The 16,749-nt window shown below is 47.0% G+C and overlaps 1 protein-coding gene across 2 annotated transcripts in view; it reads left to right on the top strand.

Annotated features, from left to right (window-relative positions):
- Window positions 1-16,749, top strand: part of stx1a (syntaxin 1A (brain)) — a 436,006-nt gene that overhangs the window by 384,316 nt on the left and 34,941 nt on the right. For both annotated transcript variants that reach the window (XM_034168312.1, XM_034168313.1), the window contains 2 exons: window positions 16,152-16,225; window positions 16,344-16,478. In XM_034168312.1, the coding sequence (XP_034024203.1) occupies window positions 16,152-16,225; window positions 16,344-16,478 (209 nt within the window). The remainder of the gene's footprint in view (window positions 1-16,151; window positions 16,226-16,343; window positions 16,479-16,749) is intronic.

The following is a 16,749-nucleotide window of genomic DNA, read 5'->3' as shown; positions in this document are numbered from 1 at the left end:
TGGGCAAAATCTTCTGTTATAATGAAGGAGGAGGACTTGCTCCATGTGGTCATCAGACATTCTGCTACGAGATGAGGTAAGTACGTATCCACCATAACTGAAAAGGCGTTCAACTGGAGCACTGGAAGGCAGTGTGTTATTGTACTTTATGAAGAGCTGCTTAACCAAAGGAAATGCATTCAGGGAATCCATGGTCTTCACAGTATCATCAAGGAACCGCCGAACCTCTTCCTCTGCTGTGCTTTTGTCAGTCCTGTTTGTCATCCCAAACACAAAAAAATCCTCATCTGACCCATCAGTCTCAGAGATGGTGTTCACTGCAGCTGCAGGAGGTTCCCTGGATTCGAAAGAGGTTGCCTCCTGAACCAATGTTTTGCACATGTCCTCTTCTCAACAGGAAGCCAACACATACGAAATTTTGGCATGGTTGTCGTTGCCATTTTTGCATCATGGCTGCTCAGCATGACACCAAAGCGACTATCAATTGCATCAATGACTGCAGTAATGACGTGTGCTGTGTGCGTCAACTGTGGCACTTTCTCGGAGAGCTTAGATTTGAGGCTTAAGAATGTTGGAATGAGGAACCCAAGATAGCACTTTTTCTCCCCCTGTAGAAGATCAATGGATTGAGCAAGTGGCTGTAGGACAGCTACATATTCCCTAAGAAAAGAAATCTCATGAGGGTTCAGCCTGGTCACACCAAGTCTTGAGCAGATGTCCCCCAGCTGATCTTCTGCAAGTCCAGTCAGTTTGGCAATGGCCATATATTCAGAGCTCCGTCTCGTGACACATGGAACAGTAACCCTCATACTGGCAATATCCTGAACTACTTCTGCAGCTGCTGATGATCGATGTGCTTTGTTCCATATAGAAGCACACTTTCCCACTGCACTTCGGTACACTTTCCGGGATGGCCCTTTTGATGCTGCTTTATCCACCTCATTGGTGGCAATCAGGTTGAGTGTGTGTGCTGCACACCGCTGATGAGGTGGGAGGAAGAAGTGAAGTTCCTCATCTCCCTCCATCTCCAGAACTGCGTCCATATCCAAGAACCTGATTCCATCATCCATGTCATCTGGTGCTGCCTTCTCAGTTGTTTCAAATTCCCGGAAAGCCTTAACAAAGTTACTCCCATTGTCCCTAACTGTGGCCCTTACTTTGTGCTGCAACTTGTAGTCTGTATGTATTTCACTGATTTTTGCGCAAGAACATCGAAAGTATGCCATCCCTTCACCTGTGCACAGGCCAGGGCCGCTGACTTCCTCTCAAGAGTATCCTCCTCAATCCAGTGGCATGTCATACCAAAAAAACTTCTGTTATGTGCACTCCATAAGTTTGCTGTTGTACACACATATGTCACTTTCTTAAGTGTTGAAGTCAAGTTTTCTTTCATGACAGCAAATTCCCTCTCAATACGCTGCATTAGTGTCTTTCTGCACAACTGTTTTGCCACCACTGATTCCCTCAGTGAGCTTTTTGAATGAAGGCTGCTTAACCAAGGAAAAAGGCTGAACATCATCAATCACAAAGTCAAATATTAGTCTACTAACAGCACTCTGGGATGTGCTGTGTCCAAGTTCAAGTTTTACTTGTTTGAAGGGAGGATGCGAGACCTCTTGTCCATGTTCAGATTTACTAGGCTGTTCATTCATCTCAGATGGACTTGTGTCTTCCTTGGTCAGATGCAAGTGTCTTGGGTGCTTCCTCTGCAATAATACAAATCAAAAATTAAAAATTAAACAATTGAAAAAACATATGCTTAATTTATTCGGTAACTCATAACTCATATACTAGTGACAATAATAACAATACCTATCATCACAAAGATTTTTATTGTTAGTCACACTAGTTGTAGTTGGTGTTAGAATCCCCATCTGAAGGAGGTACTACTGACATATCAGAAAGTTATCTACTAGTCATTTCCCTAATGCCAGTGTTTTAATTTAGTGATCATTTTAACTGGTTACTTTCAGCCTAATGCATGTGTGCCTTTGATGATTTAGCTTAAATGTTCAATACAGTAGCCTAGTTAAGTGTCTGGTCTTTCCTGTCTTATTATGTTTAATTAAACAATGTAGCTAACAAGATATATTTCTCTAAGTAGTCATGCAATTAACTGTACTGTACTGTACTTACTATTTTCTAGTCATTGTGCGCACTGTGTCACATTCACCCATTCATACACTGAGAGGCTGCCACGAAAAAAAGAAGACAGGCTACCGCGCAGGGTGTTTACCTGCTCATCAAGCTAACCATTCATGCACAATCATTCACCTTTGGCGCAGCAACGGGAGCAGTTTGGGCAATTCAGTGTCTTGCTCAAGGACATGTGGGAATGTGGGACACCCAGGAATTGAACCACTACCCTTCCAATTAGTGGAAGACCGCTCAGCCTCCTGAGCCGCAGCCCCATGTGTCGGATGTAGGCTAAATCTCAAAGCTATATACACTAACGATAATAATAGTAATATCTACAGGCACCGACTTTAATTACCAGCTAACCAGAACTATTGTTTAACAAAGCATATCCCTCCCAACACTACACACCATGTTAGTACCACACACACAGTCTCAAAATATTTTCAGAGGTGGCAGTCGTAGCACTTTACTGTAGCAGGTTCGCTAGCTAACTAAAGTTAACTTTAGCTAATATTAGCGGACTTACCTGTAAATGTTTCTTTAAATTAGAAGTGGAGTCCTTGGATGATGACAACAGTTTCACAGCTGGAAGGCATAACTTGCACTGCACAGTGTTGTTGTTCCCCTTTTCTGCTTGATATACAAAATAATGGCGAAATTTCCATCCAGTAAAAGCATTTTTTTCACTCAAGGCCATCCTGGCAACTGCAAGGTTTTACTGGTGGGTCACGGTGCCGTGAGTCTCCAGAAGTGTTGTAATGTTGTGCACGTGCATGGTATGTGTGTGAGACATGTGCGAGCCATCTTTCTCTATCTCTTCCGTTTCAAAGAAAAAAATATATACAGATAATATCATAAAATGCATTAAAATTGTAATCCTGTGAACTAATTCCCATTTTTACTAAATATACCTATAATCTGAATACGTCTTTTTTTTCTGTAACTGTAGCGGAATACAGTTACCTTTTTTTTGTATCCTAATTGCGTAACGCCGTTACATTTATTCCATTACTCCCCAAGCCTGCTTGTATCTACGGGATTGCTCTTTCAGTCAGCCAGAGATTGTAGTCCAGCCCATCACATCAGTCTGGAGCAACACTAAGCTTTCCAGTGTTTGAAGATTGCCGATCAAACACTGCATAGACATGATGCATGAATTCCATGATGACACACCTACATCGTTTATATATTATTGGCTAATAGTAGCTACAAGTAGCCATGACATTTAGATTTTCCTGCAACTGTTTGTGCACGTCACTTCTTTTGTATCGTGCCCTTTCAGACATCCGTATCATCCACACCATCACTTTGACATTGATTTAAATGTTATATGCTTTACAGTAAGTCGCTAACTTGTACTGTATGTGACATAATCATTTGTGAGGCCCCGGGGGGGGTTCCTCATGTGGAAGGCAGTGTGGAAGTATCCCGTCTATATACTGTATCTAGAGGATTTAAAATGTGCCGTGGAACGGTTGAGGATGATGCTGACAGGGTCTAAATGCCACTCAGTGTATCAGTGGGATGGAAATGAAACCCACAAGTAGCAGCTCTGCAGACGCAGTCAGCACTCATACAAGGATATTACAGGGTAGGTGCAGCGGGGTGGCACGGGGCCAGGGGTGGAGGATGTCTAGAAAGTAGGACAGCTCTGTCAGGGAAAATTAAGATTGCTGTGGACAAACTCATTAGTAGCGTAAAGCATCAGCAAGGTGTGCTGTCATGTAGCCGGGGTTGGTACTTGAGTTCAGAAAGTGAAGAGAGGGAGAATTTGGGGGGAAAGCAGGTCGTGGAGGATTTTGAAAAATTGAATAAGATATCATCTCCTTTAAATCTCAGGCAGTAAGTGTTGGCACTTTCTTTTACTCTGTACACCCACACTGCTGGCGTGTGAGGCCCAGTTACATCAGTTGTGCTAGCCTTTACAGTCAGAGGGGAAGTGCCGAAAGATTACTGACTTTTATGAGCTGAAGTTTTATAATGTGTGCACACTGGTTTATTCTGATAACATCAGACATTATTGTTGGTGTCTCTGCAACAGCATTGGCACAGGGCCTGTGGTGTGTGGGAATCACAAGCCCAAAAAGTCTTCATTAAAAGGATGAACAAAAAAAAGATTTTAAATTACTCCAAAGAGTGTGAATTTAATTCAGTTCAATTTATTTAGTTTATATAGCACCAAATCACATCAAAGATGCCTCAAGGTGCTTCACAATAGTAAGGTCTAACCTTACCAACCCCTAGAGCAAGCACACAGGTGACAGTGGTAAGGAAAAACTCTCTCTGATGATATTGAGGAAGAAACCTCAAGCAGACCCGACTCAAAGGGGTGACCTGCTGTTTAGGCCATTCTAATAGTTACAAGATTTTGCTATGCAGGCATCCAGTCCACAGGCAGGGGTCATACAACAGTGCGCATGCCATTCTGTGGGCATGTTCCCGCGGCATAGTTTGTTCCACATTCCACGTCCATTCCGGAAATTATGCAGTCGGCAAATCCAGCCCGTGACATCTTGACGTCATCCGCACTTTGGAGAAAGTCACCACGGTATCATGCACGCATGTCCAACCATGTGTCCCTCCCAACAGCAGGTGGAATTTCTCGCGCTTGCCCAATTCATTTTTTGTCACAGTTTTTTGGCCGGTTCCTGCTTTTTTCACCCAACTCTGTGTTATGAGTGAAGGGGCCCTTAGCTTATATAATATTCAATATTGCTTTTTTGTCAAGTTCACTTTACATTAGTGAGAATTAGTCAGTTTTTAATGATTTGGCAAACTGGTTAGCTTTATAAAAACTGTGTATATCGCATTTCTGGTCATGTATAGCCAGTGGCGATGCCGGGGCTTGGGGGGCTTAAGCTCCCCCCAATAATGAGCCAAGCTCCCCTCAGCCCCCCAATAATTCTGCCAATAATGTGAATAGCGACTGACACATTTGTGGATCTCAACTGCAGTTTTGCGCTGAAAATGTCTCAATACTGCGTAATTGAGCAAATTGATGAATGTGTGTGTTCGGTGATCCACCAATGCTGAATCACCCTTCACAAACAGAATTTTCAGTTTTGCAAATAAATATTTATTTGTAAAAACCCATACACAAGTTACAAATCAGAAATTTGTAAAGCATGTGATTCTAAGTGATGTGTGTGTGTGTGTGTGCATTGATGCCACATTTTAGAGGCGCAAGGGTGACTAAAACATATACCTTGGTATTTATGAAGCAATTTACTATATATTGTTCATTTTGATGACATTTTGTGGAGCCCCTCCAACTTTTACACCAACCCCATTATTCCTGATCACCTGACAACCTATCATGGACTACCTTCCAGCAGAGAGTCTTGATTTATTGTCGAAAGGATTCTCTTACCCAAACTGGAAGCCCTCTGGACTGAATACAGGTACTGGACATTCCCATCCAGGCTGAGGCTGAACTTAAGCTTAACGGACTCTGGCAGGTTAATGAAACATTGAAGCGAACATGAGGAGGAAATTGGGTATTTTTCTTTCTTTTTTTTTTCCTCTCTCCTTTTTTGTTGTGGTTTTAATTGCATTGTCTGATTTCTTTGTAGTTTCCTTTTTGTCGTGGTCTATTTTTGTCCTTTTGGTTGTGTTTATGTACATGTCTTTTAATTGTTATAATGTTCAAACATTTCAATAAATTTGTTATTAAAAAAATAAAATAAAAACTGTGTATAGTGCATTTGTCTGTTGCAACACATATTAGTCACAGAAAAGTCCTTGCTTCTTTTGCTTGTCTTGTATCTGAGCTTTTCCAGAGGCAGAAAGGAAAGCACCTCCTTCAACCACTGTAGAAATGATGAGGATTTATTTGCTTTCCAGTTAAAAATAATCAGTTTGCAGGCAAGTAATGAAGCAAATGCCAAAGCATTCACCTGTAAGTTTGTAATCTTACAATTCGGGGGGGGCTATGCCAAAAATGGCTGTGTGGAAATCAGGAGCTATGGTCTTTTTACTACACACATGAGAGAATACATCAAAAATACTGCCCCAGTAACTATTTAGAGAGGGGCAGGCCCAAAAGATATGTCCTACTGAAGCTGGGCTGTTACTGTATCTCAGGCAAGCAGAGTTTGTAGTGAGAAAAATTTTGGCAGGTTTGTCCTTTGAGTAGTGGAGACAATGGAGTACCTTAAATTGAATTAATCAAATCAAATCAATTTTATTTATATAGCGCCAAATCACAACAAACAGTTACTCCAAGGCGCTTTATATTGTAAGGCAAAAGCCATATAATAATTACAGAAAAACTCCAACGGTCAAAACGACCCCCTATGAGCAAGCACTTGGCGACAGTGGGAAGGAAAAACTCCTTTTAGAAGGAAGAAACCTCCAGCAGAACCAGGCTCAGGGAGAGGCAGTCCTCTGCTGGGACTGGTTGGGGCTGAGGGAGAGAATCAGGAAAAAGACATGCTGTGGAGGGGAGCAGAGATCAGTCACTAATGATTAAATGCAGAGTGGTGCATACAGAGCAAAAAGAGAAAGAAACACTCAGTGCATCATGGGAAACCCCCAGCAGTCTAAGTCTATAGCAGCATAACTAAGGGATGGTTCAGGGTCACCTGATCCAGCCCTAACTATAAGCTTTAGCAAAAAGGAAAGTTTTAAGCTTAATCTTAAAAGTAGAGAGGGTGTCTGTCTCCCTGATCTGAATTGGGAGCTGGTTCCACAGGAGAGGAGCCTGAAAGCTGAAGGCTCTGCCTCCCATTCTACTCTTAAAAACCCTAGGAACTACAAGTAAGTCTGCAGTCTGAGAGCAAAGCGCTCTATTGGGGTGATATGGTACTATGAGGTCCCTAAGATAAGATGGGAGCTGATTATTCAAAACCTTATAAGTAAGAAGAAGAATTTTGAATTCTATTCTAGAATTAACAGGAAGCCAATGAAGAGAGGCCAATATGGGTGAAATATGCTCTCTCTTTCTAGTCCCTGTCGGTACTCTAGCTGCAGCATTTTGAATTAACTGAAGGCTTTTCAGGGAACTTTTAGGACAACCTGATAATAATGAATTACAATAGTCCAGCCTAGAGGAAATAAATGCATGAATTAGTTTTTCAGCATCACTCTGAGACAAGACCTTTCTAATTTTAGAGATATTGCGCAAATGCAAAAAAGCAGTCCTACATATTTGCTTAATATGCGCATTGAAGGACATATCCTGATCAAAAATGACTCCAAGATTTCTCACAGTATTACTAGAGGTCAGGGTAATGCCATCCAGAGTAAGGATCTGGTTAGACACCATGATTCTAAGATTTGTGGGGCCAAGTACAATAACTTCAGTTTTATCTGAATTTAAAAGCAGGAAATTAGAGGTTATCCATGTCTTTATGTCTGTAAGACATTCCTGCAGTTTAACTAATTGGTGTGTGTCCTCTGGCTTCATGGATAGATAAAGCTGGGTATCATCTGCGTAACAATGAAAATTTAAGCAATGCTTTCTAATAATACTGCCTAAGGGAAGCATGTATAAAGTGAATAAAATTGGTCCTAGCACAGAACCTTGTGGAACTCCATGATGTACACACAATGAAGAGGTGTGTACAGGAGAAAGGCTGTCCCTCCACACCTCCTCTGAGAGCACCACCCCCAAATCACTCTACCATGCAGTTTTTGTTTTCTCCCAGGAAATCTGATTTAAACCCCTTATCAAAGTGTATATCGCCAAAACCCGTTTCTTCTCAAAAGGCTCGAGCTCTAAAATGCTGTCTAATTGGATTTTAGGTGGCAGGTAAGGAAACGAGGGGAACACTTTGTTGTGTGGGCCGCTGAATAGGAGGTACTGCTGGCCCACCACCACCAGAGAGCGCCCTGCCTGGAGTGCGGGCTCCAGGCACCAGAGGGCGCCGCCGCCTCACGGGAGCAGCCTCGGTGACAGCTGTCACCCATCACCTGAGACAGCTGACGGCAATCATCAGTGGGGTATATCAGCAGGACGGCATCTCCACCTCATTGCCGAGATATCGTACTACCTGGAAGGTAATATTCTCAGCTGACTGCTTGACAGTAACCTTTTGTGACTTTTGTGAGTGATAACAGACCTTTTTTTTCCAACGAGAGGTGGAGGTAGCTTTCCTGCCGTGTGGATTACTGGGTGCAAACGCGCCCACCTTTAATTGTGTTTTTGTTCCTCGCCAGCAGTACCAGGTCCGACACGCGGAGGCAGTGGCCACCTGGGAGTTCGGGACTTGGCGGCTCCAGTATACCCGGGGTCCTGTGGCGGAGGAAGCCATGTGGTACCGGTCTTACCTTGGAGAGGCGTCTCCTATCTTCGAGCCTGCCCACACGACACTTTTGTAAATTGACTGTTGTCCATTTCTGTGATTGGTTGTATTCGTTGTGCACATTCACAACAGTAAAGCGTTGTTATTTGACTTACTCCATTGTCCGTTCATTTGCGCCCCCTGTTGTGGGTCCGTGTTCCTACACTTTCCCAACAGGATATCTCGGCCAGCGTCATGGATCCCGAGGGGCGTCAACCGGCTGTTGAACGGCCAATGGAAGAACAAGGCGCACAGGCGTCCGCAGGAGGGGTAATCGGTGAGTTGCAGCGGATCCTCACCGCTTTCACGACTCGGTTAGATTTGATGGCCGAGCAGAACGCCCTCCTGAACCGCAGGGTGGAGGCTCTCGCCGCGCAGGTGGAAGCGCGCCCTCTGGGCGCCGCTGCGGCTCTCCCTCCCGTAGACCCTGTGCGTGACAGCGACGTTCCACTGGTTGTCCAACGACCCCCCCCACCATCATCTGAAGCATACATAAGCCCCCCAGAGCCGTACGGAGGCTGTGTGGAGACGTGCGCGGATTTCCTTATGCAGTGTTCGCTCGTCTTCGCACAGCGTCCCGTCATGTACGCGACCGACGCTAGCAAGGTAGCTTATGTGATAAATCTGCTTCGTGGTGAGGCACGCGCTTGGGCTACAGCGCTCTGGGAGCAAAAGTCACGGCTCCTTCAGACATATGATGGGTTTGTGAGGGAGCTCAGAACAGTGTTCGATCACCCTAATAGAGGAGAGACCGCTTCAGCCGTGCTGCTGTCAATGAGACAGGGGCGCCGGAGCGCAGCTGCCTATGCAGTCGACTTCCGCATCGCGGCTGCGAGGTCCGGCTGGAATAGCACTGCCCTCCGCGCCGCCTTCGTAAACAGACTGTCATTGGTCCTCAAGGAGCACCTGGTGGCTAAGGACGAACCGCGGGATTTGGATGGGCTTATCGATCTTGTCATACGATTAGACAATCGGTTAAATGAGCGCCGTCGGGAACGAGACGAAGGGCGTGGCCAGGCACGCGTCGTCCCTCTCCCTTCCGGTTCCGACCGCGTTCCGCCCTCCCCACGCTCCACGGCCCCTGCGCTCCGTGCGATCACAGCTCCCCCTGCTGACGAAGCTATGGACACGAGTAGGGCAACATTTAGGGCACCGGTCACACAAAGGCGGCTGGCCCGCGGAGCGTGTTTTGTTTGTGGCTCGATTGAGCATCAGGTGCGAGACTGCCCCGAACGGTTAAACACCAACGCCCGCCCCTAGACACTGGGCTAGGGGGGGGCCGAGACGTTCACGTGGGACACACCCACATCGCCACACGACTCCCAGTGACAATCCTTTATGAGGATTTAACCCTGAAGGCCCCAGCACTGGTGGACACGGGCTCAGAAGGGAATTTGCTTGATAGCAAATGGGCCAGGGAGATAGGGTTCCCTCTGGTGGCGCTTACCTCGCCTGTGCAGGTACGGGCACTAGATGGCTCCCTACTCCCTCCAATCACCCACAAGACACCACCAGTAACTCTGGTGGTGTCGGGGAATCACCGGGAGGAGATCGAGTTTTTTGTAACTCCGGCCACCTCCCGTGTGATTTTAGGTTTTCCCTGGATGTTGAAGCACAATCCCCGGATCGATTGGCCGTCCGGGGTAGTGGTCCAGTGGAGCGAGACCTGCCATCGGGTATGTTTAGGTTCCTCGGTTCCTCCCGGTTCCCAGGCCAGGGAGGAGGTCAGAGCCCCGCCCAATCTAGGGACGGTGCCGGTGCAGTACCATGACCTTGCGGAGGTGTTCAGCAAGGATCTGGCACTCACCCTTCCCCCGCACCGCCCGTATGATTGTGCCATTGATTTGGTTCCAGGCGTTGAGTTCCCGTCCAGCAGGCTGTACAACCTCTCACGACCTGAACGCGAATCAATGGAGACCTACATCCGGGACTCTTTGGCTGCCGGGTTGATCCGGAATTCCACCTCCCCGATGGGTGCGGGTTTCTTTTTTGTGGGGAAAAAGGATGGCGGATTACGTCCATGCATTGATTACAGGGGGCTGAACGAAATCACGGTTCGTAACCGATACCCCTTACCCTTGTTGGATTCGGTGTTCACGCCCCTGCATGGAGCCAAGATATTCACCAAGCTTGATCTTAGGAATGCGTATCACCTGGTTCGGATCCGGAAGGGAGACGAGTGGAAGACGGCATTTAACACCCCGTTAGGTCATTTTGAGTACCTGGTCATGCCGTTCGGTCTTACAAATGCTCCCGCGACGTTCCAAGCATTGGTTAATGATGTCTTGCGGGACTTCCTGCACCGATTCGTCTTCGTATATTTAGACGACATACTCATCTTTTCTCCGGATCCTGAGACCCATGTCCGACATGTACGTCAGGTCCTGCAGCGGTTATTGGAGAACCGGCTGTTTGTTAAGGGCGAGAAGTGTGAGTTTCACCGCACTTCTTTGTCCTTCCTGGGGTTCATCATCTCCCCCAACTCCGTCGCTCCTGATCCGGCCAAGGTTGCAGCGGTGAGAGACTGGCCCCAACCCACAAGCCGTAGGAAGCTGCAACAGTTCCTCGGCTTTGCGAATTTCTACAGGAGGTTCATTAAGGGCTACAGCCAGGTTGCTAGCCCCCTGACAGCCCTGACCTCACCAAAGGTCCCCTTCACCTGGTCGGATCGTTGCGATGCCGCGTTCAAGGAGTTGAAACGGCGCTTCTCGTCTGCACCCGTTCTGGTGCAGCCCGATCCTAGTCGCCAGTTAGTGGTTGAAGTGGACGCCTCGGACTCAGGGATAGGAGCTGTGCTGTCCCAGAGTGGGAAGACCGATAAGGTCCTTCATCCGTGTGCCTATTTTTCCCGCAGGTTGACCCCGGCTGAACGGAACTATGACGTCGGCAACCGAGAACTCCTTGCGGTGAAAGAGGCTCTTGAAGAGTGGAGACACCTGTTGGAGGGAACGTCCGTGCCGTTCACGGTTTTCACTGACCACCGGAACCTGGAATATATCAGGACCGCCAAGCGGCTGAATCCCAGGCAAGCCCGCTGGTCACTGTTCTTCGGCCGTTTTGACTTCCGCATCACCTACCGGCCCGGGACCAAGAACCAGAAGTCGGATGCCTTGTCCCGGGTACACGAAGACGAGGTCAAAGCGGAGTTGTCGGATCCACCGGAACCCATCATCCCGGAGTCCACTATCGTGGCCACCCTCACCTGGGACGTAGAGAGAACCGTCCGGGAGGCCCTGGCACGAAGCCCGGACCCCGGGACTGGACCAAAGAACAGACTGTACGTCCCACCAGAGGCTAGGGCTGCAGTCCTGGACTTCTGTCACGGCTCCAAGCTCTCCTGTCATCCAGGGGTGCGAAGAACCGTGGCAGTTGTCCGGCAGCGCTTCTGGTGGGCGTCCCTGGAGGCCGACGTCCGGGACTACATCCAGGCCTGTACCACCTGTGCCAGGGGCAAGGCCGACCATCGCAAGGCTCCGGGACTGCTACAGCCGCTGCCCGTGCCTCATCGCCCCTGGTCCCACATCGGCCTGGATTTTGTCACGGGCCTCCCGCCGTCCCAGGGCAACACCGTGATCCTCACGATAGTGGACCGATTCTCCAAGGCGGCCCACTTCGTGGCCCTCCCAAAGCTCCCAACGGCCCAGGAGACAGCGGACCTCCTGGTCCACCACGTCGTCCGCCTGCATGGGATACCATCAGACATCGTCTCCGATCGCGGTCCCCAGTTCTCCTCGCATGTCTGGAGGAGCTTTTGCCGGGAGCTGGGGGCCACGGTCAGTCTCTCGTCCGGGTATCACCCCCAGACCAACGGGCAAGCAGAGCGGGCCAATCAAGAAATGGAGCAAACACTGCGTTGTGTGACAGCCGCGCACCCGGCGGCCTGGAGTACTCATCTGGCCTGGATCGAGTACGCCCACAACAGTCAAGTGTCATCAGCCACCGGCCTCTCCCCCTTTGAGGTGTGTTTGGGGTATCAGCCCCCGTTGTTCCCGGTGGTTGAGGGAGAGGTCGGTGTGCCCTCGGTCCAGGCCCACCTGCGGAGGTGCCGTCGGGTGGGGCGTGCCGGCCGTTCTGCTTTGCTGAAGGCCCGGATGAGGGCGAAGACCCATGCAGACCGGCGGCGGACCCCGGCTCCTACGTATTGCCCCGGGCAGGAAGTGTGGTTGTCCACAAAGGACATCCCACTACAAGTGGCCTCCCCCAAACTACAGGACAGGTACATAGGACCGTTTAAAATCCTCAAGGTCATCAATCCCGCCGCAGTGAGGCTTCAGCTTCCAGCCTCACTGCGGATCCATCCAGTATTCCATGTGTCGAAAATCAAGCCCCATCACACCTCGCCCCTCTGTACACCCGGTCCGGCGCCACCTCCTGCCCGTCCAAGCCGGCGCGCCAGTTGTTGGACGTCCGACGGATGGGCCGGGGCTTTCAATATCTGGTGGACTGGGAGGGGTACGGCCCTGAAGAACGCTCCTGGGTGAAGAGGAGCTTCATCCTGGACCCGGCCCTCCTGGCCGACTTCTACCGTCGCCACCCGGACAAGCCCGGTCGGGCGCCAGGAGACGCCCGTTGAGGGGGGGGTCCTGTTGTGTGGGCCGCTGAAGAGGAGGTACTGCTGGCCCACCACCACCAGAGGGCGCCCTGCCTGGAGTGCGGGCTCCAGGCACCAGAGGGCGCCGCCGCCTCACGGGAGCAGCCTCGGTGACAGCTGTCACCCATCACCTGAGACAGCTGACGGCAATCATCAGTGGGGTATATCAGCAGGACGGCATCTCCACCTCATTGCCGAGATATCATACTACCTGGAAGGTAATATTCTCAGCTGACTGCTTGACAGTAACCTTTTGTGACTTTTGTGAGTGATAACAGACCTTTTTTTCCAACGAGAGGTGGAGGTAGCTTTCCTGCCGTGTGGATTACTGGGTGCAAACGCGCCCACCTTTAATTGTGTTTTTGTTCCTCGCCAGCAGTACCAGGTCCGACACGCGGAGGCAGTGGCCACCTGGGAGTTCGGGACTTGGCGGCTCCAGTATACCCGGGGTCCTGTGGCGGAGGAAGCCGTGTGGTACCGGTCTTACCTTGGAGAGGCGTCTCCTATCTTCGAGCCTGCCCACACGACACTTTTGTAAATTGACTGTTGTCCATTTCTGTGATTGGTTGTATTCGTTGTGCACATTCACAACAGTAAAGCGTTGTTATTTGACTTACTCCATTGTCCGTTCATTTGCGCCCCCTGTTGTGGGTCCGTGTTCCTACACTTTCCCAACACACTTTCTTAGTAAAACTATGTATTTGAAGATATCTAAAAAATGAGTGTTGCATAAATTGTGGTCTTTCCTGAGCGTCTCAGATGAGAATGTGTCATTTGTAAACAAGTCACTAAAATTGTCAATCCCTCTCCATGCCAATGTTGTAATACATTATCCAACACAGACGGGGGAAGAAGGGATTATTTGCCACTGTAAAAAAAAAAAACTGGTCTGTTTTAATCCAAAATGTCTCCTGAACTGAAGCCAAATTTTTAGTGACTCTTTAACCACTTGATTTATTATTTCTTTCTTGTAACTAGATGGCAGCGGGGAGGTGAATATAGGTAGAGGGTTGCATAGTAATTCCATTTCTGCCCATTCTATGCCATTTTTATTTTTATATGTAAATACCCAATGCAAAGGTTTTACAATGTTTGCAGAAAATAAAGCTTGGCAGTCTGAGACCCTCGTGACTCTTTAGGCACTTCTAACTATATTTTCTTCATTCTAAAGTTTGAATTGTTCCAAAACATAAACAATGCAAATAACCTATCTAATTGTTGAAATGTTGTCTTTGGTATGAATACTGGGATCATCTGAGGTTTTTCTTAAAAAAAAAAAAAAGAAGTTAAATAAATAAATACATGAAGTTTCAGCTATAGTTTGCCAGAAGGTACATGGGAGATTGAGCCTAGATTTGATCTGGTTTTTGTGTGTGTATGTGTGTGTGAAAATCTTTTTTTGCTCCACTCCACCATGAAGCCCTGACTGGTGACACAGACAAAATTTGTACAATACACAGTTTTTTCCCAATCACAGCCGCAGAAGCCTGTAACTTCTTCGGAGTTGTCTGGGTGTCTTGGTGGCTTCCCTCGCAAGCCTTCTTTTTGCATTTAGTCACTCAGTTTTTGAGAGCTGCCTACTTCAGATAGATTTACTTTCAAGTAACATGCTGTTTGTATGATAGAGATGGATGTATAGTGAGAAAATGTGTAAAACGTAACACTTATTTTAAGAGAAAGATGCTGATTCTTATCATCTAGGGCAGGGGTTCTCAACCTTTTTGACCTCAGGGCCCAATTTTCCCAGTACAAAGGGGGCCAAGGCCCATTTAAATATTAGCACTTTCAATTTAATTGATCCAAGTCTTGGTTTGATTTTAATTCAATAGCTAAATCAGGTCCGCTTACAGTTTAACAAGCTAAAACCTTGTAAAATAAATTATATAATACACTGTGTTCATCTCAAAGACATTTCTTTATATTGTGTATGTAAACCTGCACATACAACACTGAAGAGGTGAGCAATTATAACAAATTAAGTTGCTTCAAGAACAAATATGAAGACTCAAGCCAAGCTTATTAACAAAAAATGAGAAAATATTTTGATTTAGATACTAAGAGAACTTCTGATAAATAAAATGTGCTAATAAAATAAATACATTCAAAATAATACAATTAAATAAACTATAAATAAAATTTAAATAAAGTGCTATTGAAAATATTGGCTTATAAACTGCTGACGAATTTGACAATTTGTTTGATGCCATGTCAACAATACGGCGACTCAGTGTCGTTTGAGAGTGGGACGGTCATCAGCTTCTTGACAGCAGCCTCTCCTATCATTTCACGGCACATGTCCACAGCGGCAGGTAGATCCAATTTCTCCGCTATGATGAAAGCCTTCTTACTCTGCACGTCTGGCTACGACGTAGCTTGTTTTTAAAGCACATTTACTGTAGAGTCGCCAGTCAGTGACACGATGGATCTTTTCTGCATCTGTAGCCTATTTTCTTTTCTCTGGAAAAAATCCACTGGCTTCTCAACTAGCTTTGGATGTTTGGTGTCAAGGTGCCGCCTTAGTTTTGAAGGTTTCAGTGTTTCATGGGCTCTCGGCTCTGCCTCGCTACCTCCATTCACAAAGCCGAACTTAATAAAGTCAGGGTTGTAGTTGCGCACAATTTTTGCCTTTGAAGAGGGGTGGCATTACTTCCATCTTTATTTTTTCATTTTAAAAACTTTTCCATAACTTCAGTCAAAGTTTGCAGCTGGGGTTCTTCTGCTGCTGCTTAGTGGAGCATGTTCACCAAAGAATGACACCTTACTGCTACCAAGAGGTGGGAAGCTGCATTGCGGTCCGGCAGCCCTCGCGGCCCACAGGTGCAGAACAGAAATGTAAATGGACTGCATTTATATAGAACTCTTCCATCTGCATCAGACACTCAAAGCACTTTACAATGTTTTTTGCAGCCCAGTAGTTGGTGCTCAAGGCCCAATGATGGGCTGCGGCCTATTGGTTGAGAATCCCTGATCTAGGGCATATTTCCTAACATAGTTTTATCCTGTGATGTTACAGGAACATTTAACAGCATTTCACCACATGTAGTAAATCCTGGATTTAAAGTATACAGTCAAGTTGTGGTCAGTCTGTTAAACACCTATGAGCAGTTGTTAATGACTGTGGGCGTTTGTGCTTCTAGCTGGAAGAAACACAACAAACGAGGAGCTGGAGAGCATGTTGGAGAGTGACAACCCAGCTATCTTCACCTCGGGGGTAATCGAAACAGCATATAACGTCATGAACACACACAAGCCCATACTTTTAATGTAATTCTCCTCTTTGTGCACTCTCTTCTTCTCGCTCTCTTTTCATCTGTACTATTTTCTACTAGATCATAATGGACAACATCACCCAGCAGGCCATGAATGAGATCGAAACACGGCACAATGAGATTATCAAACTGGAAAACAGCATCAGAGAGCTTCATGACATGTTCATGGACATGGCCATGCTGGTGGAGAGCCAGGTGAAAAACACTGATCTTCTCTCTCAGAGCATGCAGCCGTGCACTTTCAGGCTCAAACACATGCATGTTGTTCCTGGTGGAAATCCTGCAAATGCTAAACACAGTCATATGTTGGTAATCGAAGTGCACATGCTGCAGCTTCTGCTTTTCTTGCAAATATACCAACTTTAGAATATTGTCATCAGGGCTTTAATTTACATGCTTGATTTAGCGTGTATAATAAACACAGAAGCCGTCTTTTCAAGACTGAGGGTATACGATATGTTTTCAG

Source organism: Thalassophryne amazonica, chromosome 4 (assembly GCF_902500255.1).
Source record: "Thalassophryne amazonica chromosome 4, fThaAma1.1, whole genome shotgun sequence".
NCBI lineage: Eukaryota > Metazoa > Chordata > Actinopteri > Batrachoidiformes > Batrachoididae > Thalassophryne > Thalassophryne amazonica.
The sequence above is the reverse complement of the archived record's forward strand: the minus strand, read 5'-3'. Positions and strand labels throughout refer to the sequence as shown.